This window comes from Phacochoerus africanus, chromosome 8 (genome assembly GCF_016906955.1).
Source record: "Phacochoerus africanus isolate WHEZ1 chromosome 8, ROS_Pafr_v1, whole genome shotgun sequence".
Taxonomy (NCBI): domain Eukaryota; kingdom Metazoa; phylum Chordata; class Mammalia; order Artiodactyla; family Suidae; genus Phacochoerus; species Phacochoerus africanus.
The window spans coordinates 64,645,615-64,671,641 of record NC_062551.1 but is presented as its reverse complement, the minus strand read 5'-3'; the positions used below and the strand labels follow the sequence as shown (position 1 = coordinate 64,671,641).

At 64.2% G+C, this 26,027-nt stretch overlaps 1 protein-coding gene across 4 annotated transcripts in view; it reads right to left on the bottom strand.

Moving 5' to 3' along the window:
- Positions 1-4,057: 4,057 nt before the first annotated feature.
- Positions 4,058-26,027, bottom strand: part of PRDM16 (PR/SET domain 16) — a 307,695-nt gene continuing 285,725 nt past the window's right edge. For 2 of the 4 annotated variants that reach the window (XM_047791184.1, XM_047791186.1), the window contains 9 exons: positions 24,146-25,562; positions 21,406-21,493; positions 18,646-18,815; positions 18,042-18,119; positions 12,927-13,096; positions 12,371-12,545; positions 8,625-8,864; positions 7,588-7,762; positions 4,058-6,394 (listed from right to left, as the gene is read on the bottom strand). In XM_047791184.1, coding sequence (XP_047647140.1) covers positions 6,260-6,394; positions 7,588-7,762; positions 8,625-8,864; positions 12,371-12,545; positions 12,927-13,096; positions 18,042-18,119; positions 18,646-18,815; positions 21,406-21,493; positions 24,146-25,562 — 2,648 coding nt within the window. In that variant the 3' untranslated portion in view covers positions 4,058-6,259. The remainder of the gene's footprint in view (positions 6,395-7,587; positions 7,763-8,624; positions 8,865-12,370; positions 12,546-12,926; positions 13,097-18,041; positions 18,120-18,645; positions 18,816-21,405; positions 21,494-24,145; positions 25,563-26,027) is intronic. The other 2 variants (XM_047791185.1, XM_047791187.1) reach the window with 2 other exon arrangements.

The following is a 26,027-nucleotide window of genomic DNA, read 5'->3' as shown; positions in this document are numbered from 1 at the left end:
TCGGGGAAGGAGATATCAACCAGGGCACTTTCCATCTTTAAAGCCTCAAATCCAGTGCAGGTGATAATTTCTGACTCCGTGAACAGAGGCTCAGGGCCCCTGTGTGTTCTCAGAACCCGAGAAGTGGGCTGTGGGGAGACTCTGGCCCCCGGCTCTTTAAAGCTGTGGGGAGAAGGGGTGCTGCCTGCTTTCTGTTTGACATGGATTTTTCTTCCGCCGTCTGGGGGAGGACCATGGGCCACTGTGGGTGGGTCGTTTTGTCAGAGAGGCACCGTGTCCAGCCACGTGGTGTGTGGAAGTTGCTGCTCTCCTCACCTCGTGCTTAGGGATCGGCTGCTGGTGAGAGTCCTGGGAACCTGGGGTCTAGCTTCCCTGGCTTGAGTGGGTGAGGGTGGCATGTACGGGGGCAAGGAGCTGCGGGGATGGACAGGAGGCCGCAGGGCAGGGAAGAAGTTACCTGTAGGATTGGCCAGGTGAGTGAGCAGTGGAGGGCTTGATGATAAGCAGGTGTCAGGCAACTGAAATGCCGCCCAAAAGCTGGGCTTTCCTGCAGGAGTCCCACTTGGAGAAGCCGGAAGTCCAGGCACCAACGTCAGCCTCCCAGAGAAGCTGCTTGTGCATAGCTGATCCCCCACCACCCGACACCCCCAGCCAGGTGTTTTCCAGACATGCCACCTTCGGCCTGGTGTGTCTGCCTCCAGGCAGAGGGAGCCCCTTAACCTGCCTGTGTCTGAGGATCCAGAGGGCCTGGGGGTCTGCCAGCAGGAGGGAGCCAGGAGGGAGGGGGAGCCTAGGAGAAGTTGGGGACCTGGGGCAGGGTGGGCTGGCCCGGAGACTGCAGGCCTAGGGGACACCTGAATGACACCAGTTAATGTCTGTGTTGGCAGAAAGCAGAGTGGGGACTCCTGTGGGGGAGAGGTTCAGGGAGCTCCCCGTGGGAGACCCCACAAGGCCTGATTCCGGAGAAAGCATCTGCTTTTTGTGGCTTAACCGCTTCAGGCCTCTCAGCCAGAGCAGAATCAGGTGGGGGGCTGGGACCCTGTGAAGGCAGGTGGCCCCCAGATGGAATGTCGGGGTACTCAGAGGAGGGGTGCCCTGGGGGCAGGGGCTGCTGCCCTGCAGCCCCGGGCGTTGGCTCAGCCCCAGACCCTCTGGGCATCGGCTCTGGGGGCGCTGGCTGGTGGGGAATCCATTCGAAGGAGGAGGCAGACCTGGGCCTCGTCCTGCAGGATGCGCTGCTCCACCACCAGGAAGCCCTGGACAGGGGTCCATGCGGGCAGCAACCAGGGGACAGGCCTTGGGGCTTGCACACCTGGGGGTGGGCACGCCTGGAGAGGGCACCCCTGGAGGAGGGCACCCCTGGGGGAGGGCACCCCTGGCGGAGGGCACACTTGGAAGAGGGCACCCCTGGCGGAGGGCACCCCCAGAGGCCACTATGCTTGAGCGTGGACCCACCTGGAGACTGGCACAGCTAGGGGAGGGCACCCCTGGAGAGCCCCCTCTCCCTGTGAAGCTGTCGGGGTGGATGGTGCCCTCTCTGAGGTGGTTCTTTTCTGGAAAATGGGAACAGCCAGGGTACCCGCCCCCCTGGTGATGTCGGGAGGATGGCTTCGCGAGCGCCGGAGCCTGCGCGGGGCCGTCCACCAGGGCTGGTCGCCTCGCCACAGGCCGCGCCGGTCTCTCCCGTCGGTTCTCCCGCCCCGGGGGCCCCCGCGCTCCCTCAGTGAAGCTCGCGGGCTCGGAGGCTTAGAAAAGCACACAGATTTATTGCATATCAATCTCATGTATAAATTCATTGGCGCATCGGGAAGATTACATGTGTACACAGCCCTAGTCTACAGCATTGACCTGAAAATCAGCGTCTCCTAGGCTTCTTCTCAAAGAAACTTCTCTACGCACGTACGTCTGCCTTCACCACAAGCATCGAAGTGAACCCTGCAGAGCCCTGCTCTGGAGGACTCCTACCCTTCGTGTCTTTGTGTATCTTTTCTCCTTCCGCAGCGGTTTCCGCATCAGGAGCTGCGCCCTTCGCGTGGGCAGGTCGGGGACTCCCGGTCTCGCGGGCATAGACCCTAATCACATATTCGGTAAGTGCATCTACGAGATTTTCCTTGTCATAAAAATTTCACGGACAGACACGATAATGACTCTGCTAAACACGCGTCATGCACGGTTCACTTAGAACAGAAGCAATTTACAATCAGGGGACGTGGGGCACACACCAGCCTCCTTCTCCATGGTTGCTTTCTCTGTTTTTTAGGAAAACATGAAAACCAGACATTTACAGTTGATTTCTCTTTCAACACTCAGAGTTTTAAAAGAAAAAAAAAAAAAAACCCCAAACGCCTCGACCAGATCTGTAGGGTCACGACGGCGCGGGCTGACTCGGATGCGCACGGGTCTGCATCTCCCGGGGACGCGCACGTTCTGACGCGGGGCTCAGCCTCCCCTCGTGCGGAAGAGGACGGCGACGAGGTGACGTTCACGGGAAGAAACTCTTAGGGTTACTTTGTTCACAAGGGAATTGCACGTTTGGAAACTCCAGCTGCCTTGTCGTTTCCTTTGCTTTTTCTTTTGCTTTTCTTTTTTTCCCAAAGTGGTGCCACGCAGCGGTGGCAGAAAAGAACGCAACACTGGAACGGCCGGGGAAGAAAAGGGACGCTCCTTGGAAGAACGCGAGGACGTCTTGGTCACAGTATCACTCATTGCTACAGAGACACAGTTTCATGGCTTTTGAGACCCGGCTGCCCACCACCCACCAGGAGCAGCTGTGTCCTCGCGTCCCCAGCCGGGAGGGGCGCGAGGTGGCTGGCTCCCTGTCTGTCCCCCAGGCAGCGCTGCGGGGCGCTCTCCCGGGGGGGCACTGCCCTCGCCCCTCCCCAGGACAGCACAGTGAATACAGCTCAGTAGACTTCAGTCACTTGGGCAGGGGAACGGGGGCAGGGGGCAGGGCGGACCACAATCCAGTGCTTCGAGCCTTTGAGGCTGACACAAGGGATAGGTCTTCAGGCAAGTGCTTTGCGAATGCTCAGTGAGGAAGTGGCCAGGACAGAGTCAAAATCCGGGTCAAAGGCCCTCGGATTTTCCGGGGCCAGGCTCTGGGGCCGTGGGGCAAGGGCGGGGGGTGGGTGGCTGGGCCAATCAGGGCCTGGACAGACTGGTGGCAGGAAGCCCGAGGGGGCCGGACAGTGTCTCAGGCTCCCCCCTCTCAGGCCTGCACCCTAGGGTTCCAGCTGAGATGCAGTAACACAGCTCCTGGGTTTGCATCTGGGGGCTTTGGGGTCCCACTCCTGAAAGGCTGGGAGGCCCGGGATCCCACCTGACTGTCCTGGGAATGGGAGGGGGAGGGCCCATGGGGGGCTGGGGTCTGAGGGGCAGAGGAGGGGAGAGGGAGGCGGCCTCCTTCCATTTGGGGGTGAACTGCCCAAACGGGGAGCAGTAGCAGCGGGAACAAAGGGCCTGGCCCAGTGGGGCCCTGGTTTACAGCCCTGACCCGGCCACCTGCCCGCTGACACAGCGGCCGACCCATCCTGCCACATCCCTGCTCTGAGGCTGGGGTCTTGGGATTCTCCAGCCAGGCCCAGGCTCCCTGGCTCTGGGGGGTTTCCTGGCACATGGAGGCGTCTGGGCCTGAGAGGGCAGCTGGTGCTGGAGCCCAGGAAGGACCGGGGCAGTGCTGAGCTTCGAGGCGACGCCTCACGGATGGAGGCGCCGGGCACAGGAAACAGTTCTCTCTTCTCAGAGGGTCGAGGACAGACCCCCCCCATGCCTGCCACGTGCTCGGCCCGAGGAGAAACCGGGCTTGTGCTGATCGTTCTCAGAGACAAAAAGAAAAAAAATAGGACTTAAAATGGGCAACCAGGCTCTTGGGGGAGAGGGGAAGAAAGAAGGAAATGCTTAGGGAGATGGGCCGGAAAAGAGTGACTGCGGCAGTCACAGACAGCCCAGAGCGGGAGGGAGGGCTGGGCCCCTGGGGACGGACCCTGGGGCCTCCGCCGGCCCGCGCGTCCTGTTTCAGACCGAGAGAATCATATCGCAAAAAAAAGCACACACCTTATTCTTTACCAGAAGAATCATATAATTTGGGTTTACAGAAATGGGGTGTTTGTAACGGAGGAGGACTTTCCAGAGGGGTCCCAACTCGATCAAGGGGAAGCTGGAAATTCCTACACCAGGCGGGTCTGGCCGAGGGGGGTCGAGGATGCCGAGGGGGCGTGAGCGCTGGCGTCTGCCCGTCCTCATGCCAGCGGCCGCCCCGGGGCCACCTTCCAGCCCGAGCACCTGCAGGCCGTTCCGAGTCTGTCGCCTTGATGCCATCGGGGAAAGGCTGAAGCCCAGAGCTGGGTCTGGGGCGCCCTGGGGGGACCTCCCTGCGGCCGGACGCCCACGTGCCCAGGCTCACGATTGTCTAGGCCGGGGGAGCGGCCGGATGGGGGGCCGCAGCGGCCCCACCACCGTCTGTATTTTCACACCTGTTCCAGGGCACCTTGGGCAATTTCTCTTCTTGTTAGGGTGCGCTTCTTCTTTCTTCCAAACAATAAAGGAAATAAATAGAACACTTGTCTTAAATGCAAATGCAACCGAAACTCAAATTTAACAAAAACACATGATTGTCTGGAAAACGGGCAGCAGGATTCGTGGGGGGGGGGGACGCGGGGTATTTGGCACATTAAAAATCGCCCCACTCCCTGGTTACGGATCACACGACACACAACCTTATTACATGGTTTTGGTCCTTCACTAGATACTTATATTAACATTATTTCTTCACAATAAGAATGTCTAATGCCAAAAATACTGTTAAGGAAGAAATAAAATAAGAAAAGAAATGAATTAGAAAAAATTACAAGTTATATACAGATTAAGGTAAATTCCATCAGGGAAAAAAAAACAAAACTATTATTTGAAATTGGCCCCTACGGGAATAATTTAAAGCCCATCCGAGCGGAGCAGTAGCCGGTCCCCGGGAGGCGTGTCCCCACGGGGCTGTGCTGTCTCTGCTCTTTGCAGTAGGTCACGACTGGACGCCCTTCGTTCTGGAGCCGGGTCCCGCCCGCCAGGAACCCACACAAAGAGCGAAGCGGCTATCGGGTCCTGGGTCCGGGGTCTCGGTGGCATGTGCTGCTCGGCAGTCTGGAGCCTGAGTGCGCCCCAGGTGGCCCCCCGGGAATGCCTGCTGCCTTCCCCTCGTCCGTTTGACGAGCGGTGGGGGTGGGGAGGGGGGCTGGCACGGGGCGGCCGAGGCACAGACGTGGGGTGGGAACCTCAGGGCCCGGCCCAGCTCTGCGTCGGGGACCAAGCCACGGCTCCGACCAGCCCCAGACAATTGGGGGGTCTTGGTGGCGGCCACGGGCACGCATCCCACGTCACATGACGGCAGGCACCTCTCCGAGTCCCAGCCTTGGGCCAGCCCAGGACACCGCATCTAAGACTCCAGGGCACAGTCTGCCACTGCTCACGGGAGTGGGCCCTGCCCCCCCGGTCTGCCTGGGGCGCCTAGAACCGCCTTGACTTTACAAACACGGTCAGGGATAGAAAATTTCTCCATTATCTACAGGACAGAGAACGCCCCAAACGCAGTGCTGGTTCCCAGGCAGGTTTGGGTTTGCAAATAAGCTGAGATTTCAAAGCAATGCAAAATTACTTTTAAAAAACAATTTGCAAGTCACTTTTCGATTTTTTTTAAAAAATACTGTCTATTTTTAAAACCACATGCTTAAATAGACTCTGTCGTCAATAAGGTGACCAAAAGGGTCATTCTCGTCATTTCCATTATAAAAATCGGCTGGGGTGACCCCCTCTCGCGAGCACGCCCAGCTGTCCGTTCCTGCCATGCAGACACCACGTGGGTGCCCGGCCGTGGCCTGCGGCGTCTGTTGGGGGTTCCGATTCCGCCCTCTCCCATGGAGTTGACTCTGCAGGCGGCTCGCCGTGCTGCGCCTGGGCGGTGTTCGCCGGACCGTCTCAAAGCCGTTCGTCCTCGAGACCTGTTCTCAGAGCCGGTGAAACCCTCCACGGCGCCAAGGCCTCTGTGTCCGGAGTCTCCACCGGAGGAGGTGGCGGTGGGTGGTACTGGGAGGACGGCACCCGGGGGCGGGGGGTGGGCAGGCATGGGGACGAGGGCGCTCCTTGGCCTGGCCCCAGGCCACACCGGCTCCCCGAGGCCGCACCTCCACCTGGCGCAGCTGGCATTTCTGTGGGGACGTCGGGGGCCCGTGGTGGCCTCGCTCGGACTCTGACCCCGCCCCGTCCCGGCCGGTCACAGGTGATTGATGGGGTTAAAGGCTCCGGCCTCGGGCGTGGCTCCCGTGACGTTCAACCAAGCGTCCAGAGGGCTCTGGGAGGAGGCGTGGAGAGGGGGGTCCTCGGTCAGGGACAGCATCATTGCGTACGCCTGGCGGGAGAGAGGGCGAGGCCACGCGGGCCGGCGGTGAGCGGCATGAGCCCTGCAGACCCAGGACGCCTCCGTCCGCGCCCCTTCCCGGCTGCCCACCCGCTCCGGCCGGCCTCAGACCCAGAGGTGAGGAGCGGCAGAGGTGCGGGGCCGGCCCGCAGCGCAGGAAGGTGCGGGAGGGCCTGTGCGGAGGGGACCGGGGCTGTGGACGGCGGGGGCCCGTGCCCAGGGCCCTCCCTCAGCCTCTTGCAGGCACGTCCCCCCCACCCCCCGCAATGGCCTCTACACCCCCTGGTGACCAGCAGGAAGTCACAGGCAAGCGAGCGCTTGGGAGGGACCAGGAGGCTGGCAGTTACTGCAGGAACCCTGGGTGACAAGGCTCAGGCCCTGCCTGGTGGGGGCGCCCGTTTGGATGACTGTGGTGACAGCACAGAGCTGCTCGGGGGACGCGATGTGCAGTGTTTCAGAGCCGAGAGCATCCCGGCCTCGCCGACAGGGTACGAGGGGACGGGACCCGGGCCGCTCAGAGCTGGTGGGGGATGGGGAGGTCCCCACGGTCACGGTCTGGACAGGATTAGTAAAGAGACGCAGACAGACACGCAGACGGCTTTTGCTGAGACTCAGGTGGGCTGCACAGAGCTGAGGGAAACCCCCGGCCCCCCAGGCTGGAGAGAAGCGGGAGGCAGGGCCCGCGGCACCTACACCGGGGAACAGAGGCGTGCCTGGTCGGCCCGGTGGCCCCCCGAGCCTGTCACAGCTGCAGTTTGAAATCAGGGACCCCCGATGTGCCAGCGTCCCTCAAGAAAACCCTGGACTACTGTCAGCTCCTGTCTGGGTCAGAGGCCAGTGCAGCCACGAGGGCTGGACACCTGCTGATGGACACCTCCCCCTGGGGACTCGAGAACAGGAACCCACGTGTCCGTGAGCACCACGGGGCACGCCCTTGGGAGGTCTGGCTGTGTCCCCCTGCCCTCAAGCTCTCCCTGCCCCACCCCTGGTTGCAGGAAACAGGGTCATTTGGGGGTCTCTCTAGCCAATGCCATGGGCGGGAAAGGGCCAGGGCCCTGGGTGTCCCCCAGGCAGACGGGGGACAGCCGCAAGGAGAAGCGAGGCCATCCCCAGTGGATGAGGCGCGGCTGCCGCTGCCGTCCAGCCTGGGGGGGTGCGAGGGGTGGGCTCTGGCCGGTACCTACCTGGTTCTTAGCCTGCCTGTACAGGGTCTGTTTTAAAGTCTCAGAATCTAAGGTGGAATTAAGCACATCCTTAACTTCAAATGCTTCCTCAGCTGCTCTGCGGAGATCCAGCCCCTTCCCAAAAGTCGGCATCGGCTCCAAAGCTAACAGACCGCCCGGCTGCTCCTCAACACACCTGCACCAATGACCGGGAGAGGGGCCTGCTGTTAGCTGGCCGGGCCTCTGCCGCCTCTCGGCCGGCTCCGTGCCTGCATGCACGCCACGGCGTCTCCACAAGCCACATGCACAAGGAGACAGACACATGGACACGCGGACACCTGGACAGAAGCCGCACGAGCAGGAGCTGGAAGGCGGTGAGGATGTGTGCGCACACAGCAAACAGCAGGCAGGGCGCCCGGGGCTCTGGGGGGTCTGGGCAGCTCTGAGGGGCGCGGGCTCCCAATGCGGGATGTGGGGGAAGTGGCTCGGGGCACCAACTGCAGGTGCTCGGCCCCTGTCCTGCACAGCCCTCCGGAGGCCCACTGTCCCTGCCCTGGGCTGCAGGTGGCTGCGGACTCAGCCTGGGGTCCAGGACCAGCTCCTGCTCCGCCTTCTCCTCCCCCACTCTGGGGACGTGTGTGTGTGTGGGGGGTGTCTGTGTATGTGCTTCTCTGGGTGTGTCTGTGTGTGTATATCTGTGTGTGTGTACGTCTGTGTGTGTGTGTGTGTGTCTGTATATCGGTGTGTCTGTGTGTGTGTGTGTGTGGGTATGTCTGTATATCGGTGTGTGTGTCTATGTGTGTACGTCTGTGTGTGTCTGCGTGTGTCTCTGTGTGTGTGTCTGCGTACGTCTATGTGTGTGTGTGTGTGTATGTGTGTGAGGCGGGGTATGGAGGCCTGGGCCCGGATGCTCCATCCTCAGGCCTGGCCACCCCCAGGCCTGGCACCGAAGCCCCTGCAGGAGAAAGGCCGCTGGGAGGACGCAGGTGCGAGTGAGGCCCCCCCCCCGCCCCACACAGGTCCCTGATCACGTGTGGCCCGCGGAGGCGGGTACCCACCTTCGGGTGTGGCCGAAGCCCACAGCCAGGGCAGCGGGCGGCTCCTCGTCCTCCTCGTCCTCGTAGGCGCCCTGCGGGTCGGGGGTGGGGGACGCCGCGTCGTCCTGGGACTTCCCTGCCACACTGTCTTCATCTTCCTCCTCCAGCTCGTCCTCCTCCTCCTCCTCCTCCGCATCCTCCGGCTTCCCGCCCGCCAGGCCCGGGCACTGGGAGGTGCCATCCAGGTCCTGCACTTCCGGCCTGAAGGGACATGGAGGGCATTGGATGCGGATGCCCAGGGGCTGATGCTGGCTCCACTGCCTTCCCCGACGGCCCTCCCTCCCAGGTCCCTTCCAGGACCCACCTCTGTGGTCACTCAGCCCTCAGAGCCACAGGCCGGCGTGCCCACCTGTGGCCTCAGCCGCCATCCCTGTGGACCGACTAATTCAAGGGGCGAGGGATGCCTGCTGAGGGCCGGGCAGAGACCGCTCAGAGCAGGGCTCCTGCGATGCCAGCGTGGGCCACTCCGGGCCTCAGGGAAGGAAGCCATGGCCCCCCCAGGGGAGGAGGGGGTCCCGGCGCTGCAGGAAGGGTGCCCTCGGGGTGAGGGGCTCTGAGCTCAGGAGGGTGGCTGGCCCAGCCCTCTTGCATGCTCACTCCTCCCGTCCGCCCCTTTGAGGACAGGAGGACGGGGTGGGGGCCAAGGCCCCGCCCCCCTGCTGATGGAGCATCTGGGATCCAGGGTTTTGGACCCACTGCTGTCAGCCGTGTGACCCGCCAGGGTGAGTGGGCTTCAGAGACAGGGGGGCTCCCCTGCAGCCCAGAGCCCGCCCACCTCCCTCGAGGTCACTGCAGCCGGGCTGGCCTCTCTCAGTCTGGGTCCCCGTTATTGAGAAGAAAAAGCAGCAGTGAGGGCGTGGGTGCTTGTTCCCTTCAGAAAATGTCACCAGGTGTGCATGTTTTGTCTGTAAGTCTGTGACCAGACACGGGGCCACAGGGGGGCTGGGCCTGAGGCCACCTGGGCAGGTGTCCAACAGGTGGATAGAGCAGGTGGGGGGCACAGCACAGAGCCCTCCTCCTCCTGGACCTTGCTCAATGCGCTGGCGTCTGTCACGGAAGACACAGGGTCCTGCTTGCGACAGGTCTCCAAGAGGTCACCACCTCTGGGCGCAGAGCCGAGTGAGGCCCTGGGCTGGGGGAGGCCCTGATGGCTCTGCTCCGGCCCTTCCCAACTTTGTCTCTTGTCCTTCCGGGGAAGGTACCTGCCTCCCGGGACGGCGGGGCCCTGACATGGACGCCCCGCTGGACACCAGGCGCACGACCGTCCACCAGCAGCAAGAACCTCGGGCTGGGTCCTGCCTCCCTCCCTGGGTCTCAGCAGTGGGGCCCCTTGGGCGGGGTTGCCACCTTGGCGCCCATGGCCTCCAGTTGACGTGAGAACAGCCCCCAGGCCGAGGGCTGATGCAGTGCAGGCGGGGAGCCCTGGGCCCTGGGGCTCAGATCAGCATGAAGCCCTGTGTGTCCTTTAGTCAAACCCGAGCTCGCCCTGCAATTTTACGTATAGGCCCCTCTACCAGGGCGCTGGGACCAGGGCTCTGTGCCCCCACCCCTGCCCTGAGCAGAGGGCCTGGTCGTTGGTAGGAGGCCTGTGTCTAGCACCCGGGCTCACTGGGTGGGGGGCGTGGCTACAGCAGGGAGAGGGTGTGGGGTCTGGGTACAATCGGCCTTAGGCAGGGTGTGTCCAGGTTTTCGAACAGCAGTCGGGGTGTGGGAGTGTCCCCAGGGCCACGGCGATCCAGCCCCGAAGCCGCGGCGCAACCGGCAGGCGCAACCTCTCCTAGGCTCCCGAGATCTCTGCATCCCAGCGCTGGACCCTGAGCCCGTGAGGGACGGTCTGCCCAGGCCTCTCCCCTGGTGCTGGTGACCCTGGGGCCCCGCGGCGGGCAGACGCATCAGCCAGCCCTGCTTCGTCTTCACGGGGTGTCTCCCCGGGTGCACGTCTAAACCCCCCCTTTTAGGAGGACAGCGGTCCTCTGGGCTGTGGGTCCCCGACGCCAGAGGCCTTGTTCTCACTGATGATACCGGTAAAGAGCCTGCCTCCAGATGAGATCAAGGTCGCACCGAGGTGCTGGAGGCAGGATTCAACATCGCAGCTTGGGGACAGAACTCCGCTGGGGGCCATGGGATTGTGGGGCCAGAAGGCTGACTTCTCACCGAAAGAGACGGGACGGGGCGATAATTCTCCCCCAGTGGATGCACCACGTCCTGCCACTTTCTGTGGACGAGTGGAAATGTCAACTGTGACGGCAGTTCCCGCTCCCTAGTGATGTGGGGGGCACCTTCTGTGGGGCTCCCTGGCTCCTGGGATGGGGCTTCCCCAGGAGAGGCCACCGAGGGCCAGGTCTGCAGGCTGCTTGGGCCCGGGCTTCCTCTGTCTGAGCCTCACTCCCCGCCGGGGGGCCCTGGTTGAAACACTCCGCTCCATGGGGTTAGGGTCGTGCCGTGCCCTCTCCTCTCTAGGGACAACTCCTCTGTCCCGGTGGCCCTCTGATGTGTCCACCTTGTGGCCGAGAGCTGGGCCTGCCACCCGAGGCCTGGCTGGTGGGGGGCTGTCCAGTGCCCACCCCGGGGAGGAGCCCTGCATTTGCTGGTTGCCTCTGGCCTGGCTTTGCCCTGGGTGCAGGGGCCACAGGGCAGAGGAAAGTCTTTAGGGGCCGGGATGTGCCTTGTGGCCTGGTCCCCAGGTGCTCACGCCCCTGACTTTCTCTGAAGGCCGAGATCACATGGCTGGAACCCTGGACAGCTCTCAGACAGAGCCTGGGAGTGCTGCCTGACTGCAGTCTCGCACCCCGGAGAGAGGGCAGGGCTGGGTTCCCAGGAGACCAGTGGGCCCCGAGCTGGGGATGGACATACACTCTTGGCTGCAGACTGGACAGGGGTGCTCCCGGGATCCGGGTCTCCACTGCCAGGCGTGGGGGGGTGGGGCCTCTGAGCCCATCCAGGTGCCAGGAGAGATCACCTCCCCAGGGCACGGATTTAGGGCTTAGAGGAGCCAGTAAGGGTCCAAGTGCCATGTCCATGTGAACACGTCTCCGGAGTGCCAGCGATGAGGGTGACGCAGCCCGTCCTGGGGAAGCAGCGGGCCCCTGGGGAGCTGGGTGCCCTGCGGGACCCTTCTCACCTCGCTGGGGGTGGGTAGGGTCTAGGGCCCTGGGGCCGCTGAGCTGCAGATCCCCCATGGAGAGCAGGCGGGCTGGAGCAGGCACCCCACTTCTCCAGGCCTCGTTTCCCGCCGCAGGACTGGGGGAGCCTCACAGCCCTGAGAACACTGGGGTTTGGGCGGCTCTGATTCTCTGCCAGTGGAGCCCTGGGGCCCCGGTTTTGCGGGAATACCCCCCCCCCACGCCCCGGGAGGTGAATTCTGCCATGTTTCTGCTTTTTGTGTCTGTGTAAAGGGGCAGCAGTCTTGTTAAGAAAACTTCAGCACCTAAATTAGATGTAATGAGACCCTCAGTTGCCAGAGGTGTGGGCAGAGCTCGGGCCACAGAGCCGGTGGCTGGCTGATGACGCCTGGCTGGCTGCACGTCTGTTACCCTCGAAGCCAAACCCTGCTGGCTGTTTTGGCCCTGGTGCTGCCCTGAGTGCCACCCTCTGCAGGTGGAGGGGCCGAGGCAGAGGGCAAGGTTCCTGGCGCCAGGTGGGGCCCCTGCTCTAGGCGTGACCTTCAGGGGGTCAGACTTTCCTGGGTCCCAGATAGGGTTTCTTACCGTTTGTCTGTTCTCGTCGAGGCTTGGTTCATCTCGCTGTTGGCGATAAAGTTTCTGATTTCAGAGAAATAGGAGTCTTCCTTCTCGTCTAAAAGTGCGTGGTTGTCCGACTCGGAGGTGGGGGAGGAGGCGCTGGTCCCCAGGTGGTTGGTGAGGACCCCCGAATGCTGGCTCACTGCGGGGAGCCGGGCATCAGGGCCGGGCTTCCCTCCGCTGCACCCCACCCTCTGGCCAGCACAAGGGGCCTCTGAGGGGACCCCCTTCTTAGGGAGACCCAAGAGTAGGAGATTCTCCCTGATGAACTGGCTCGCCCCTCCCCTCCCCCCCCTCGCCTCCCCCTCGCCTCCCCTCCCCACTCCTCCCCCTCTCCCCACTTGTCCCCTCCCCTCCCCCTCCTCCCCACACCCCTCCTCCCCACCCCTTGTCTCCTCTCCTGCGTCCTCCTCTCCTCACTCCTTTCCCCCCTCCCCTCCCCGCCTCTCCCTGCCCCCACCTCACATCTCCCCCCATCTTCCGAGTCCCCCCCTCCCCTGCTGTCCAAGGGGCGGGCCCCCACCTGGCGCGTGCTCGTGCTCGTGCTTCTTGAGGTGTCTGTCCAGGTTGGTCTGCTGCCCGAAGCAGCGGTTGCACAGATGGCATTTGAAGGGCTTCTCCTTGTTGTGGATGTTGCGGACGTGCCGCTGGAGGTTGGAGGAGATGCTGAAGGAGCGGTCGCAGTACTTACACCTGGAAGACACGGGCCTCAGAGCAGCCCCGCCCCTGCCTTGCGGAGACCCTGCCCACGCGCGTCCCCGCGGCCGCTGGATGGCAGCCTGGAACGCGGATGTGGTCCCGGCCCAGGTGCCCCTGGGAGCAGGTGCCCCCCGCCCCGCCCACACCCCCCCCCGCCCCGCCCCAGGGGCGAATCGCGTTGGACTGTGTGCCCAGATGGCGGGACCCTCGGGGGATGTGCCCCTGAGTGGGCAGCACTGGGACCCTCCAGCGACTCCCAGCATCTCTGGCCCTCTCTGCGTCTGGGTGCTCCCAGCGCCAAGGCTCGCGGAGGCGCCTGGCCGTCCCGCCGGAGGACGTTGTGCTCCCTGAGGCCTCAAGGGGGCAGCCGAGCACCAGGAAAGATGCTCTGGACCGGTTTCCCGGGAAGGAGGGGCCGAACCCGCCTCCTGCAGCTTGCCTCCCACCCTGGCATGGGGAGGGCAAGCAGAGCTGGCCCGGTCCCTCTCTTAGTGGGTCCTGGGGTGGACCCCATCTCCCTTGGGGCCTCAGCCTGCCAATCCACTAACGGGCCCCTGCCCTGAGGTGATGGGGGCTCCCTGCCGCGCCTGCTGTACACAGACGCCTTTGATGGAGAGTACTGCCAGCCTGCATGCTTTTTATCTCTGTGCCCCTCTGAAAGGGCCCCAGCGGCCAGGCTGCACCTTGCACTTGGGAAACTAGAAAAAAGACGCTCTTTCCTCCAGATGCTTCGGTTGCATCTATCAGAATATCTATGTCCCGACATGCTCAGCTTAGTAGAGCAAAGCGTTACTGCCTGGAAGTGGCTGCGGGAACTCAAGTGGGCACTGCCGAGCTTCGCACGTAGAGGCTTGGAGGGCAGGGAGAGGGAGGCTGGGTCCCCCAGATCACACAGGGAACCCAGAGTGAGGGCCGGAGAAAAGAGGGGAGGGGAGTGGGGGCGGGAGGGGGGAAGGGGGGGAGGGAGAGAGGGAGATTGAGGACCCACAGCCCCCAGCTCTGCAGGTATCCCTGTCTCCTCCTGGTAGCAGGAGGCCAGGCCAAGGCTGGACCACTGACTGCCGGTGCTCCCACCCGCTCTGAGCATCCAGCTGGGTCATGGCAGAAGAACTCCACTCAGGGGTCTCCAGTTGCATGTGTGTGTGTGTCACATACACTTGTAGGTGTGTGTGCACATGTGTAGGTCACACTTGCAGGCACCTGGTCTCGGCTCTCTGGGGATGCTCGTCTGAGCCCCAGAGGCACAGGTGCACTAAAGCACCGTCTACACACTCACAGGCTGTCTAGGATACAGAGCAACAAGCAGAGAGGTGAGCGCAGCGGGTGGCTGGCTGGTGGAGACAGAGTCCATGCAGCCGGTGCCAGGGCTTGGGAGATTAAAGTTCACCCAGAGAGCCTGGCTGGAAGGCGCCAGACCTGTCCTAAGGACCGAGCCTGGCATTCCTACAGGGGCTGGTGGCCGCACTCCAGCACAGTGCACTGGTCACGCGCACTGGGTCATGTGGATGCAGCCGTGCCTGAGGACACCGGGGAGCCCTCCCACCCAGGGCCAGGCCGGCAGGGGCTGTGTACAAGTGGCCTTCCCACTGCCGGCTGCCCAGCATGAGGCACCCGCCCGATGTGACATGCAGAGGCCGGTCCTGCCCAGGAGTCTGGTCACCCACCCATGCTCCCGAGGCAGGAAGCCTAAGGCCCCCACTGGCTGCTGGGGCCCCGTGAGCTGAGCTTTCCCTGCTCAAAGGGGCGGCAGCTTGATGCATCTCCGCCCTGGGAAGCCGAGAGGCTCCCCGTTCCTCTTCCCACCCCTAGCCTGAGGGATAACATGGGGGCTGACCCTGGCTTCCTCCAGGCAGAGCCACCTGTCATCCAGACACGAACTCCTCAGGCTCCTCCGGAACCACCCTTGGCCTGGGGCCAGATGGCTGGACTAGTGGAGCTGCCTCTGGGCTGCTGGGATGTTCCTGGAACATCAGGCCTTGGTCACAGCCAGTCCTTCCACAGTCTTGAGACATTCGTGACCTGGACCCATGTCCTGCAAGCCTGCACTGGGAGGCATGGCTGCCGTGTCTTTCTGAGCCCACGGGGATGAAGGCGTCCAGCCAGCAAGGACACCTGGGGACCCCCTGAGCCGGCACCCCTCTCTCCACGCTCCAGAAAAGAGGACACTGACCTCCCAGCCTGTCCTGTCTAGCTACCCACCCCCCGCTCTGCCCCCGACATGCCCTAGAAGTTACAGAAATTCCGCTCGCCCCTGGGGTGCCAGGGTGGCCTGTGGGGCGAACGCTTGCGTTTCCTTGGAAATGCAGGGACTTTTTACAAGCCAGGCTGGCAGCCGTGCAGAATCACCCAGCAGTGGGACTGCGACATGGCAAACAAGTCAGGGTCGGGCGCTCGGTCACAGGGCTGAGCTCCCCTCCAACCTCTGCAGGGTGGGCGGCCCAGAGAGGGTGGCCACACGTTTAACGTGGTCACCCATCCTGACGCTGGCCCCCTCCTGGTTCTAATTGAAATAAATGGTCCGGAGAAGCGCATTTCAAATTTAGGGCGTTGGGGAGCCCAGGACTGCGAGGGAGCAGGGCTCCCCCCAGCAGCTGGGATTTGCGTTGTAACTAAGTTGACAAGTGGCTAGTGAAATTTATGGCCGTGCTGTATAAAATAACACACCAGCGGCTGCACCAGGAGTGGGAGGCTGCGGGCCGGCCAGCCACGGCGGAGGGCCTGGAGAGGCCCTTGCTGTGACCGCGTCTGCCACTGCCCCGGGGAAGCCAGCCGCCCTGGAGACACAGCACTGTGTGGGGAGGGTGAAATGGCCCCTGGGGGGTGGCAGTGTCCTCCCCAGGCCCCAGCGGGACCCCAGCTGCCGTCACAGGGAGAGGCACTCTTGGCGGTTGTAAAGGCTGGGGAAGGGGAGGAGAGAGTCTGAAACCCAGCCCCAGAGGGAACAAAGAGAGGACGTGTGTGGGTCACCCGTGGCCCCGTGGAGATGGTGACAGGACCTTGCTGGGCGCTTTGGCTTCGCTCAGTCAGCAGGACAGGGAGCCAGGGAGGAAACGCACGGCAGAGCATCCTTAACGCCGAATCCCAGGTCCCGCCAGGAGCCCCCGGCCAGCCCGAGAGAGCGCATCAGAGTGGACGCACCCACCCCCGGGCAGCGGCCGGAGGAGCCCTGGAGCCCGGCTGCCAGGACAGAGGAAGGGAGCAGCCCGCCTCGCTCCTCGGCCAGTGTTTACATCTCTCTACCCAAATCGCCACAAATTCCACACACTGCAGCTGGAAGAACTCAGCTCCACCCAATCTCTCTGCCAGGGCATTGCCCCCCACCCCGCCCCGGGCAGGGGTGTGACCGCCCCTGTGCTCGCCACGCTAAAGGGTCTGCCCTGCTCGCACTGGGGCTTGAGACACATCCTGAGTGGCTGTGGGTGCGCCGAGGCCAGGACTTAAGAGGAATAGTGGCCCACGGGGAGCCCTGCTCCCTCCTGTGTGCGAGCGGCCCGCACCAGCCGGCCTCTCCGGGCACCCACGCATGGGCACCAGGCAGGCGGCAGGTGGTTTTCATCAGCGTGGCTGGCGTGCCCTGGCCTGTGCCAGCACCGGGTTCCTGTGTGCAAGGACCTGCACCTTCTCCTTCTCCAACTCAAGGCTTCTCGATTCCCCCAGGGGTCCAGAAACCCCAGTGACGTCAAGGCAAAGTCACAGGCCCCAGACCCCTCATCACGGGGCTGCCTGGAGCCAGGCACAGTCGGGATTGGCAGCGCAAACTTTCAGAGCAATTATAGTTATGCAAGTCGAAATCACAGATTGGAAAGAGCTAAAGAAATCAATGATAATTAAATTCTCCTATAAACACGGCCCCGGACCCCTGGGGCTCTTCACGCAACACTGTCCAGAAGGCAGTTCTCCTTCCAGAAAACACGGCTCATTTTGGGTGAGGGAGCCAGGCCAAGCCAGCCTTTGTGAAACTGTCAGGCAGTTTTTGAGAGCAAAGGGGGCGCTGGGCAGATGGCAGGTTGGTGATGGAGCCGACCCAGCCAGGACCGAGCGCGGTGGCTGCTCTTCCCAGGGTGGGGACACACCCCCGATGTTCGGGGTCAGTGGGTCACCCTCACGCTGCCCACTTAAAACCACGCCAAATGCTCGCTCCCAGTGGCTGCTGTTCGCCAGATGCGCCTCAGAATGTTGACCTGGCCTTGGGCCAGCGTTTCCCCATCTGCCTCATGGTCACCAACTCCTGGGACCCTCAGCCCCCCGCCCCGGGAGGGGTGCCTGAGAGCCGGGCACCACCCTTGCTCTCCTGCCTGACTAATGGGCCAGAGACTGAGGGAAGGGCCAGAATGGTCAGCTCGTGCAGCCGTGAGCTCGGACCCGGGTGGGTCAGGGTGTTTCTGAGCCTCGGGCTCCCCATCTCTAAATTGGGGCAAAGCCCCCACTACAGCTGGAAGGTGACATGCAGTGACCCCCCCCCTGCCCCCGCGCCTGCAGGCAGAGCCCAGGCCCCGAGGAGTGAGGGGGGGCACATGAGGTTTCTATCCGGGACCTAGCGAACTCCCAGGATGCCCCAAGCCTGGGTGGGACCTGGATTTGCACGGAGCCTTTTCCTCTGAGGCCCACCCGGTGTGAGGCACTCGCCCCGTGCCCTGCCCGGGGTGAGGTGAGCGGTGCCCGATGGCCGATGGTGGCGGCGAGGTGCAGGGAGCTAGACCTCCCGCCCGGCTTCCTGCTCCAGTCCACACCCCGTGGCAGGTGGGAGGCCACTCCCGATCACCCTCCCGAGGTCATCAAGCCGGAACCTTCCAGAAGCCTCATGTTCACAACACCGCAGGGTGCGGGATGGCTGTGGGGCCAGGAGGGAGGGGCCCATGGAGTGACCTGGCCCCACCCGTGGGTGGGGAGGGAGGGTTGGCCCGCACCTGCTGCTCCCACCCAAGCTGGGGGCCCCTACCTGTACGGCTGCTCCCCGGTGTGTGTCCTTAGGTGTCTCGTGAGGTTTGCTGATCGCGGGAAGATCTTGCCACAGTACCTGGGGGGGGCGGGGGCTGGGTCAGGGGCCCAGGCGCCTTCGGGGCAGGTCTCTCCCGTCCCGGGGGCAGGTGGCCCGTCCCTCCGCAGCCCGGGCCCAGCTGAGCTCCACACAGGAGCTGGGGGGGACATGCACCACTGGGCAGAGCAGGTCCTCAGCCGGAGCCCAGCCCAGGCCACGCTGGCAGGGACCGGCCTGCACAGGCCTGTGCGGCGGGGGCTGACCTGTCTCTCCCGGTGCTGGGCTTGCCTCCCCCCCCATCCCCGACCCAGGGCTGTGGTTAAACACTGACCAGCGCCCTCAGCCTCCCGCCTTCCGAATTCCGACCGGCGGCCAAGGTTGCGGGTTCCGCTCTCACAGGAGCACAGCGCGGTGTGGGGCCCATGCCCATTTTCAGGGAGTGACCGCGAGGGGACCCGGGCCATGGGTGGCCACCGCACTGCACCCTGCCTGAGACTCAGAGCTTTTTCCTGGAAGTGCAGGTTCACAGGCCACTGCGACCTGTGGCCCCCTCCCCGGGTCTCACCTGCACGTGTAGCGCTCCTTGCCCTTCCTGAGGATGGGGTCCGAGAGCGTCGGGGGTGGGGACCGGAAGTTGAAGGGGTGGTGGGGGAGGGGCTGCAGGGAGCCGCCCGAGTCCGCCTTCAGGGCCGCGAAGCTCTCCAGCTTCTCCGTCATGGTCTCGATGGCTGACACCTGTTGGCAGAGCGGGAGGGTGGCAGGGCGCCCCCGGGCCTCCCCGTCTCCGGACCAGGGTGGCCCCGCCCCACGGGTACATGGGGGTCCTGGATGTCTATCTGAGCGGGTCACGGGCCCGCCAGGACGAGGAGGGCGTCCCTGGAACCCGTGGTCTCCGGCTTCTTGGCCGCTGGGCTGCATTCTTGCACTGTCTGCGGCCAGGTCCAGGCGGGGCAACCGCCACCGGCCCCAACAGCCAGCCTCGGCCGGGGTGAGATGACACGGGCCACGGACACTGGCAATGACACGGCCGCTTGCTGTGAAGCAAGCTGGCAAGGCCGTGCTCGAGCCCCGGCCAGCACACCTGGGCGGCTGCTTTGGGTTAAAGACAGGTTTCCATCTAATTTTTTTCCTTCAGGTACGAAGATGATCACCTGAGATTCCGGTGAAAACATGGCTCAAGAGCCAGCGGCACTACTGCCACCTAGTGGCGGCAGGTCATAATTGCAAACAAAGTACTAGAAAGAACTTCAACCGCCTACAACGAGATCCTGCTAAACAGCTGTTTGAAATGACAGAGCCAACGTGACATGGCAAGGACACAGAGACGTGGACAAGAGGGCCTGCCTCTCTGCTCCTTGGAGATGCCGAGGGCTTGCCTTGCGAGGAGCAGGGAGCCACCTTTCCCTGGCGTTGGTCATTTCCCCCTGGTGGACAGGGTTCTTATCAGAATCCCAGGCTGCACCTGCCTCGAGGCCTTGGGGCTTGGGCCCGGGAGAGGGGAGGGGGCTGTACAGGCTTCGGGGCACTTCTCCCCTATCCCAGAGGGCCCACTGTGAGCTAGACTGGGGGGAGACCAGAAAAGAAGCAGCTTCTATTATGCCCAAAGGCCCTCAGGGTTGAGGCTGGTGTGGGTGGGGGGGCCGAGGAGCTGGTTAAAATAAAATCCCAGAAAAGGGTTAACTAATAGAGAACGGGGTCCACCCTAATGGCTGAGGCCCCCTTGTCCCTGGGCTGCTGCCTGAGCCCTGGCCAGCTCTGCCCAGTTGCAGGGCTTCGGACCTTGCCATTCCGTGGGGCGGGCACGCTCCCCTCTCAGATGCACACTTCCAGCTGTGGGCAGCCCGACCCATCCCCAGGGAAGGACAGATGGACTTGCCCTGCCCCTCAGCTGCTGTCCAGCTTCTCACTGGCCACTCCAGGGCCTGGCGGGTGGGACCTGGGTACACAGACTGCTGCCCATCTGCCTAGGGGTCTCGGTTTGAGCTGCAGCCTTGGGGTGTCCTGGCACTCTCCACCATGCCAAGCCCCAGAGATGGGGAGGGGCAGTGGCCTGGCAGGACCGCCTCGCCCTGCACCCCAGGGGCTGCACACCTGGATGTCGGGCCTCAGAAATGAAAGGCCCTGGCAACCTCTCACCAGGCAGCTGACCAGCAGAGGCTGACAACTCTGTGTAGTGACGCCCGGACTCTGCAGGGGCCACGGGTTCTTCTGTCCGAGTGATGGCCTGACCGCAGACTCTTTAACAATCAGGTGACGCACTGGTGGTCTCTCCTTCTCCCACCCCTGGCTCTGGGCCCACAGGTGGCAGTGGCCGTGGCAGTGGGGGGCGGGGGGGATTGGGCGGCAAGGACAATGGGCAGCCACCCCCCTGCCAAGCCCGTCTTCCTCAGGCCTGGGTGGGTCCAGCCTGCCTGGCCAGCTCCGACTGTTCCAATATTCCCGGGGGAGCTCCCACAAGCTCCCACACAAACACAAACACAGGATGTGCCTGGCTGGCCAGCCCGCTTTTTCTAGCCGGTCCCAAGGAAGTCGGGGGAAGTTCTTAACCAAACTCTGAGGCCCCAGCAAGACAATGGGGGGCACTAAGTTTAGCTGTGAACCCAGGCAGGGCGCAGGTTCCACAGCCCGGGGGCCTGTCCCGGGCGGGAAATGCAGGGGAACAATGGCCGGGCTGGAGTCTGGGTCCAGGCTTGTCCCACAGCTCAGCCCTGGCCCCCGGGCTGGGGCAGGGGAGGCCTGAGGCTCTGGGGACGGGCTGAGCCCCAAGCGGCAGGGAGAGGTGGGCACCTGGGCAGGGAACTGGGGGGCACAGGACTGCCTGCAGACCTGGCACGGGCTGTGGCCACTGCCTGGACTTGGGGGTTCTCTAACCCAGACCCCGAATCTAGTCTTGGCAGGTGGCCTCACAGCCCCCCATGTCCCTGGGGGGGGGCGCTTCCCTGCCCACCCCTCCCTGGGACCCTCTGCCCTCGACACCCACCCTCAGGCCCTTAAACACCCGAGACCCTTGTACCGGGAGGACCTGTGGTGTCCGCACCCCCTGCTCTCTCTTGTCCAGTCCTTCTGCATTCAGAGTTCTTGGATGCCTGCCATCTGAGATGCCCCCCACCCCCTTATAGAGGGACCCCTGAGGGCCAGGTCCTTGCTGGCCTCCGAGAGGCCCACAGGGCTGCTGCCCCACTGAGGGCCCTCCTCCGCCTCCCCTCCTGGCCCTTCTCAGCCCCACTTGCCCAGCCTCACCGGGACCCGTGGGTCTGAGGGGACGGAACGCGCAGGTGCACCTGCGGTGTGTGGCTTGGCCTCGGGGCTGCCACCGGGACCTCACCTGGGGGTGGAAGAGCAGCGGGGCCGGCCGCAGGTACTTCTCCTTGAGGACGCCGACGGGGTCTGTCACCTTCCGCTTCTCCACCCTGCTGGACAGCAGCACAGAGGGTTACGGACCCCACCGAGCCGCCCAGCGCTGGGCAAGGTGGGGGGTGGGGGGACAGTGGCTCCGGCCCCTCTGGGTGCCCACCTCTGCCCCATCGGTCAGGAGGTGGCAGCCTCACCACGGTGGCCCAGCTTCCATGCCCCCAGCCCCATGCTGGCACCACGTCCCACACGCCTGCCCGCCCGAGCCTCCCGGCCTGCTGCCTACAGAGCACATGCTCCTCATAGCGCACCCAGGTCTGGACCCCTCCGCGTCTCCTCAGTGCCCCCCCCCCACTGCAGGCCCCCCAGGCACGTGGCGAACACCTGCTACCTGAAGGCCCCCCTGCCCCAGCCTCTACACCTGGGCCCCAGCCCTGGGAGGACTCAGGCCTGCCGGGGTCCCGGGCTCCCCTGCAGCATGGCGTGGAGCAGACGGCGGCTGTTGCCTGCACACCCACTTCCCCGTCGCTCCCAGCCCCTGGCATGGGCGCTCTGCCCGGCTGGGTGGGTAAGCGTGAGTGACCAGAAGGTTTCTGGCCCTGGGGAAGCCAGCTGGGCAGAGTCTACTTAAAAGCTCAAGAGAGCTGCTGGTGATGACAATTCCAGAACATTCCCCAAATGAGGGGACCGCTGTCTGGCATACATGGAGGAGGCAGCTGGCAGAGTCCAGCGGCCCCTCCCCTCACTCCCTTCACCATTTCCTGATCAGCCTGCCTCAGTCTCCCCGCGGGAGTCGAGATCTACAAAGCACGGTTTGGGAACCTGGCCACTGTGTACAGGCCATCACACAGCCACGGTGGACCTGCTGCCTTGTCTGACCCGGGCCTTGTCCAGCAGGCCTTGTCCCTGTCCCTCTTATGCTCAGCTCTGTCCCCAGGGGCCCGGCGGGGGCTTCGAGTGGAGCAGGATGGGGGTGGCTCCAAGGAGACAACAGGGCCTTGCAGGGAAGCCCAGTGGCAGGTGCAGCCTATGGAGTGTAGGTGGTCACAGGTGATGCCACCAAGCCAGGTCGGGGAAGGAGGGAGCTTCAGGGCACACTGAGGTGGGGGAGACCCTTATTCTAACTGGGGGCCCCTGGGCCTTTGGATGGCCACGTTCACCCCAGACACCTAGGAGCCGCTGTCAGCAGATGCCGAGCCTCCAGCCCACTTTCTCGAACTCTCCGTGGGTGGTATTTTTTCAAAGCAACACCCAGTGGGCCATTTTCATGTTTCCTGTGATGACGATGCCAGGAAACAGGACCAGCTGCAGACAGGGGCCGGCCAGGGCCCTGGGTGAGCCTGGCCGGTGGGGACCAGAGGGGGCACCAGGCAGAGTGGGAGCTGGCCCGCCCCCCTCGCTGGCAGCTCTGCCTCAGGCTGACAGCACTTCCTCCACGTGTGCCTCTAGCAGAGGGGGCCTCACTGTGTGTTCCTCTCCAGGGAACAGCGGGCACACAAGCCCTCAAGGTGGCCACGTGCTCCCATGCTCCCTAAACACCACGTGGACACGCGCATGTGTGTGCACAGGGCCCGTCTCACACTCAGCCCTGGGCTTCTACCACTGGCTATGTCACCAGGCCTGCCGGCACCTCCAGGCCTCCCGCCCGGGCCCGCCCACTGCACAGGCCCCTCTCCCCTGGGACATGAGTTGGGGGGGGTCAGATCCCTCTTACCTTACAAGCCCACATGGTCACAGACTGCCCACCTGGGCACAGCCAGCCCTCCTGGTCAAAGCCTGCCCTTCTCGTCACAGACTGCCCACCTGCTCAAAGCTGCCCACCTGGTCAAAGCTGCCCACCTGCTCAAAGACTGCCCCCCTGGTCACAGCCCACCCACCTGGTCACAAACTGCGCACCTGGTCACAGCCTGCCCACCTGCTCAAAGACTGCCCACCTGGTCCCAGCCCACCCACCTGGTCCCAGCCTGCCCTCCTGGTCAAAGCCTGTCCGTCTTGTCACAGACTGCCCACCTGGTCAAAGCTGCCCACCTGATTACAGTCTGACCACCTGCTCAAAGACCGCCCACCTGGTCCCAGCCCGCCCAACAACTGGGAAGGGGACTCAGTGGCCCCCCCTCTCAAGGAGGATACCAGAGACATGGGACGCTGGTTTTCTGCAAACTTCCAAACTTTCTCCTTCCTTCCTTCCTCTCCTCCCTCTGGGGACCAGTGGCTTCTCCTCTGGTGTCCCCTGGGCCACCAGAAACCCTGGCTGTGGCTCTGGGGAGGGGTGGGGGCCGCAGAGCGGCCCCAGGGAGGCAGAGACGCCTGAGCAGAGGGAAGAGCTGGGGTCTGTGTGCTGTGGGAGGCAGAGCGGGCCCAGGCGGCAGCCTGAGACGCCAGTGGGTGGGCCTCAGGGGCGGAGTTTAGGGCGAGCCCAGGAGGGGCTCCAGGGATGGAGGCGGGGTGTCCCGTGGCTGTCAGTGAGAGGGAGCCCGGCGTGCCCAGGTGACTCTGCCTGGCCTCCCAACCTGGGCCTGGCCAGGGGCCCTCCTAGGAAAGGGCCAAGCCAGGTGTGGACCCTGAGAGCTGAGGCGCCTCCTGAAGCCGCAAAGGCAGAGACGAAGCTGGGGGAGCCAGTGAGCGTGCCCTCCCGCCGAGGACCACCTGCTGCCCGCTGCCCACTGGGCGGTGGCCCCTGCGGGGACGCAGGTGAGGGCGGGGCATGTTAATACCTGTAGATGGGGTCCATGAAGAAGGGCGACGGCTTGGCATAGTGCAGAGAGGGCTGCTGCGGCAGCTGCGCCGGGCACGGCTTGGGTAGCCCCTGGCCGGCGCCCAGCCTGCGCTCGCCATAGACGTGGTTCTGGCGGGGCTCCCGGCCCCCTCCGCCCTGGCTGGCCCGCGCGCGGCTGCCGATGCTCAGGTCCAGTGGCTGCTCCTCGCCCGGCGCCAGGGCGGGTGGTGCCTTGGGTGCGGGCGGGACGGGCTTGGCCTCTTTGGGTTTGGTGGTGAGGTCGAAGGGGGACTCAGCACTGGGGCCGCCCGCCTTGAGGGCGTCGCGGGGAGACCTGGGCTCGGCCTTGACCAGCAGGTTGTGGGCGAGGCTGCGGTCCGTGAAGGGGTAGAGGGAGTGGGGGAAGCTGGGCAGGAGCTGGAGGGGCAGCACGGAGTGGTAGGGCAGCGCGCCCAGCTTCCGCTCCCGCATGCCCACGAGGCCAGGCCCGAAGTACTTCTCGGCGATGGAGGCGATGGCCTTGATGGAGTCGCCTGCAGCGCCCGAGGCCGTCAGCAGCTGCTCCTCGGGCGGCGGGAGGAAGTGCTGCGAGTAGAAGACGGGCACCTCACCCACGCTGTTCGGGGCGCCGGGGGGCACCATGCCGCCTGCAAGCTCTGGCTTGCCCTCGACCGCCTTGGCCTTGGCCTTGGCCTTGTCGCGATCGCTGTCCACGTCGCTGTCCAGGTCGGAGCCTGTGCCTGTGGTCGTGTCCAGGTCGGTCCCTGTCGTGGTGTTGATGTCCTCGAAGTCGCTGCCGTCCGACAGGTCACTACCCCGGGGCCTGAGCTTAGCCGCGGCATAGGCGTCGTCCCGGCGGCTCTCCGGCTTCTCCTCGGGCCCTGCGGCCACCGCGGTCCCCTGGCTGCTGTTGCCCACAGCAGAGACGAGGGGCAGGGCCGGGTTCCCCAGGGGGCTGGGGAGCTTGGCGTCCTGCGTGTGGTTCAGAGGGCTCTTGAGCAGCGGCGTGGGAGGTAGCAGAGGCGGCCGGGGGTACAGGGACGGGGGGAAGATGCCCGGGAAGCCGGGTGTGAGCGCGGGGAAGGCGGGGGGCGCCGCCGAGAAGGGCAGGCTGCCCGGGTGCGGCCGGGAGGGGAAGTACTCGTTGAAGCCCAGGCCGGCGTGGTTGAGGCTGGCGGGGGGCTTGGCCTTGTCCAGCATGGGGCTGGGGGTCAGGGGCAGGCCCGGGGCGAAGAGGCCGCCCGGCGGGTAATGGTTCTTGCCCTCGCAGAAGCGCCGGTGCTTGTTGAGGGACGAGGTAGTGCTGAACATCTGTCCGCAGTCCTTGCACTTGATCTGCGTGCGGCAGTCGGCGTGCATCCGCTTATGCCGGCACAGGTTGGAGAACTGCGTGTAGGACTTGTGGCAGACCTCACCTGCAACGTCAGCAAAGCAAAGACGGCGGCTGTGAACGGACGGGGACCCTGCGGCGCCCGGCCTGGGCCCCGCGGCGCTTCTGGCCCCCAGGACGGGGCAGGCTGTGCGGTTGGGTGTGCGCACGTGGGGGGTCAGCATGCGTGCCCTGTGGGCGTCCATGTGCTCACGTGTGCACGCTTGTCTGTGGCACATGTGCGCACATACATGTAACACACATGTACCACACACGTGCATGTTGTACACGCGGGCCCCTGGGCCGCACATGTGTGCACGAGCATGTGCACCTCTACTACACACGCGTGTGTGCCCTGCCCTGGACTGGCCTTCAGTGACCAGCAAGGATTGGCAAGGACACCCTTCCCTGGCATCGCCGGGCCGACCTGGCAGGTCTCACCCTTCTCTGTTGCAAAGTGGGGTGTGGCTCTCCCTCCTAGCCCCCACAACTTGGTCAGGTGGGGCCACGG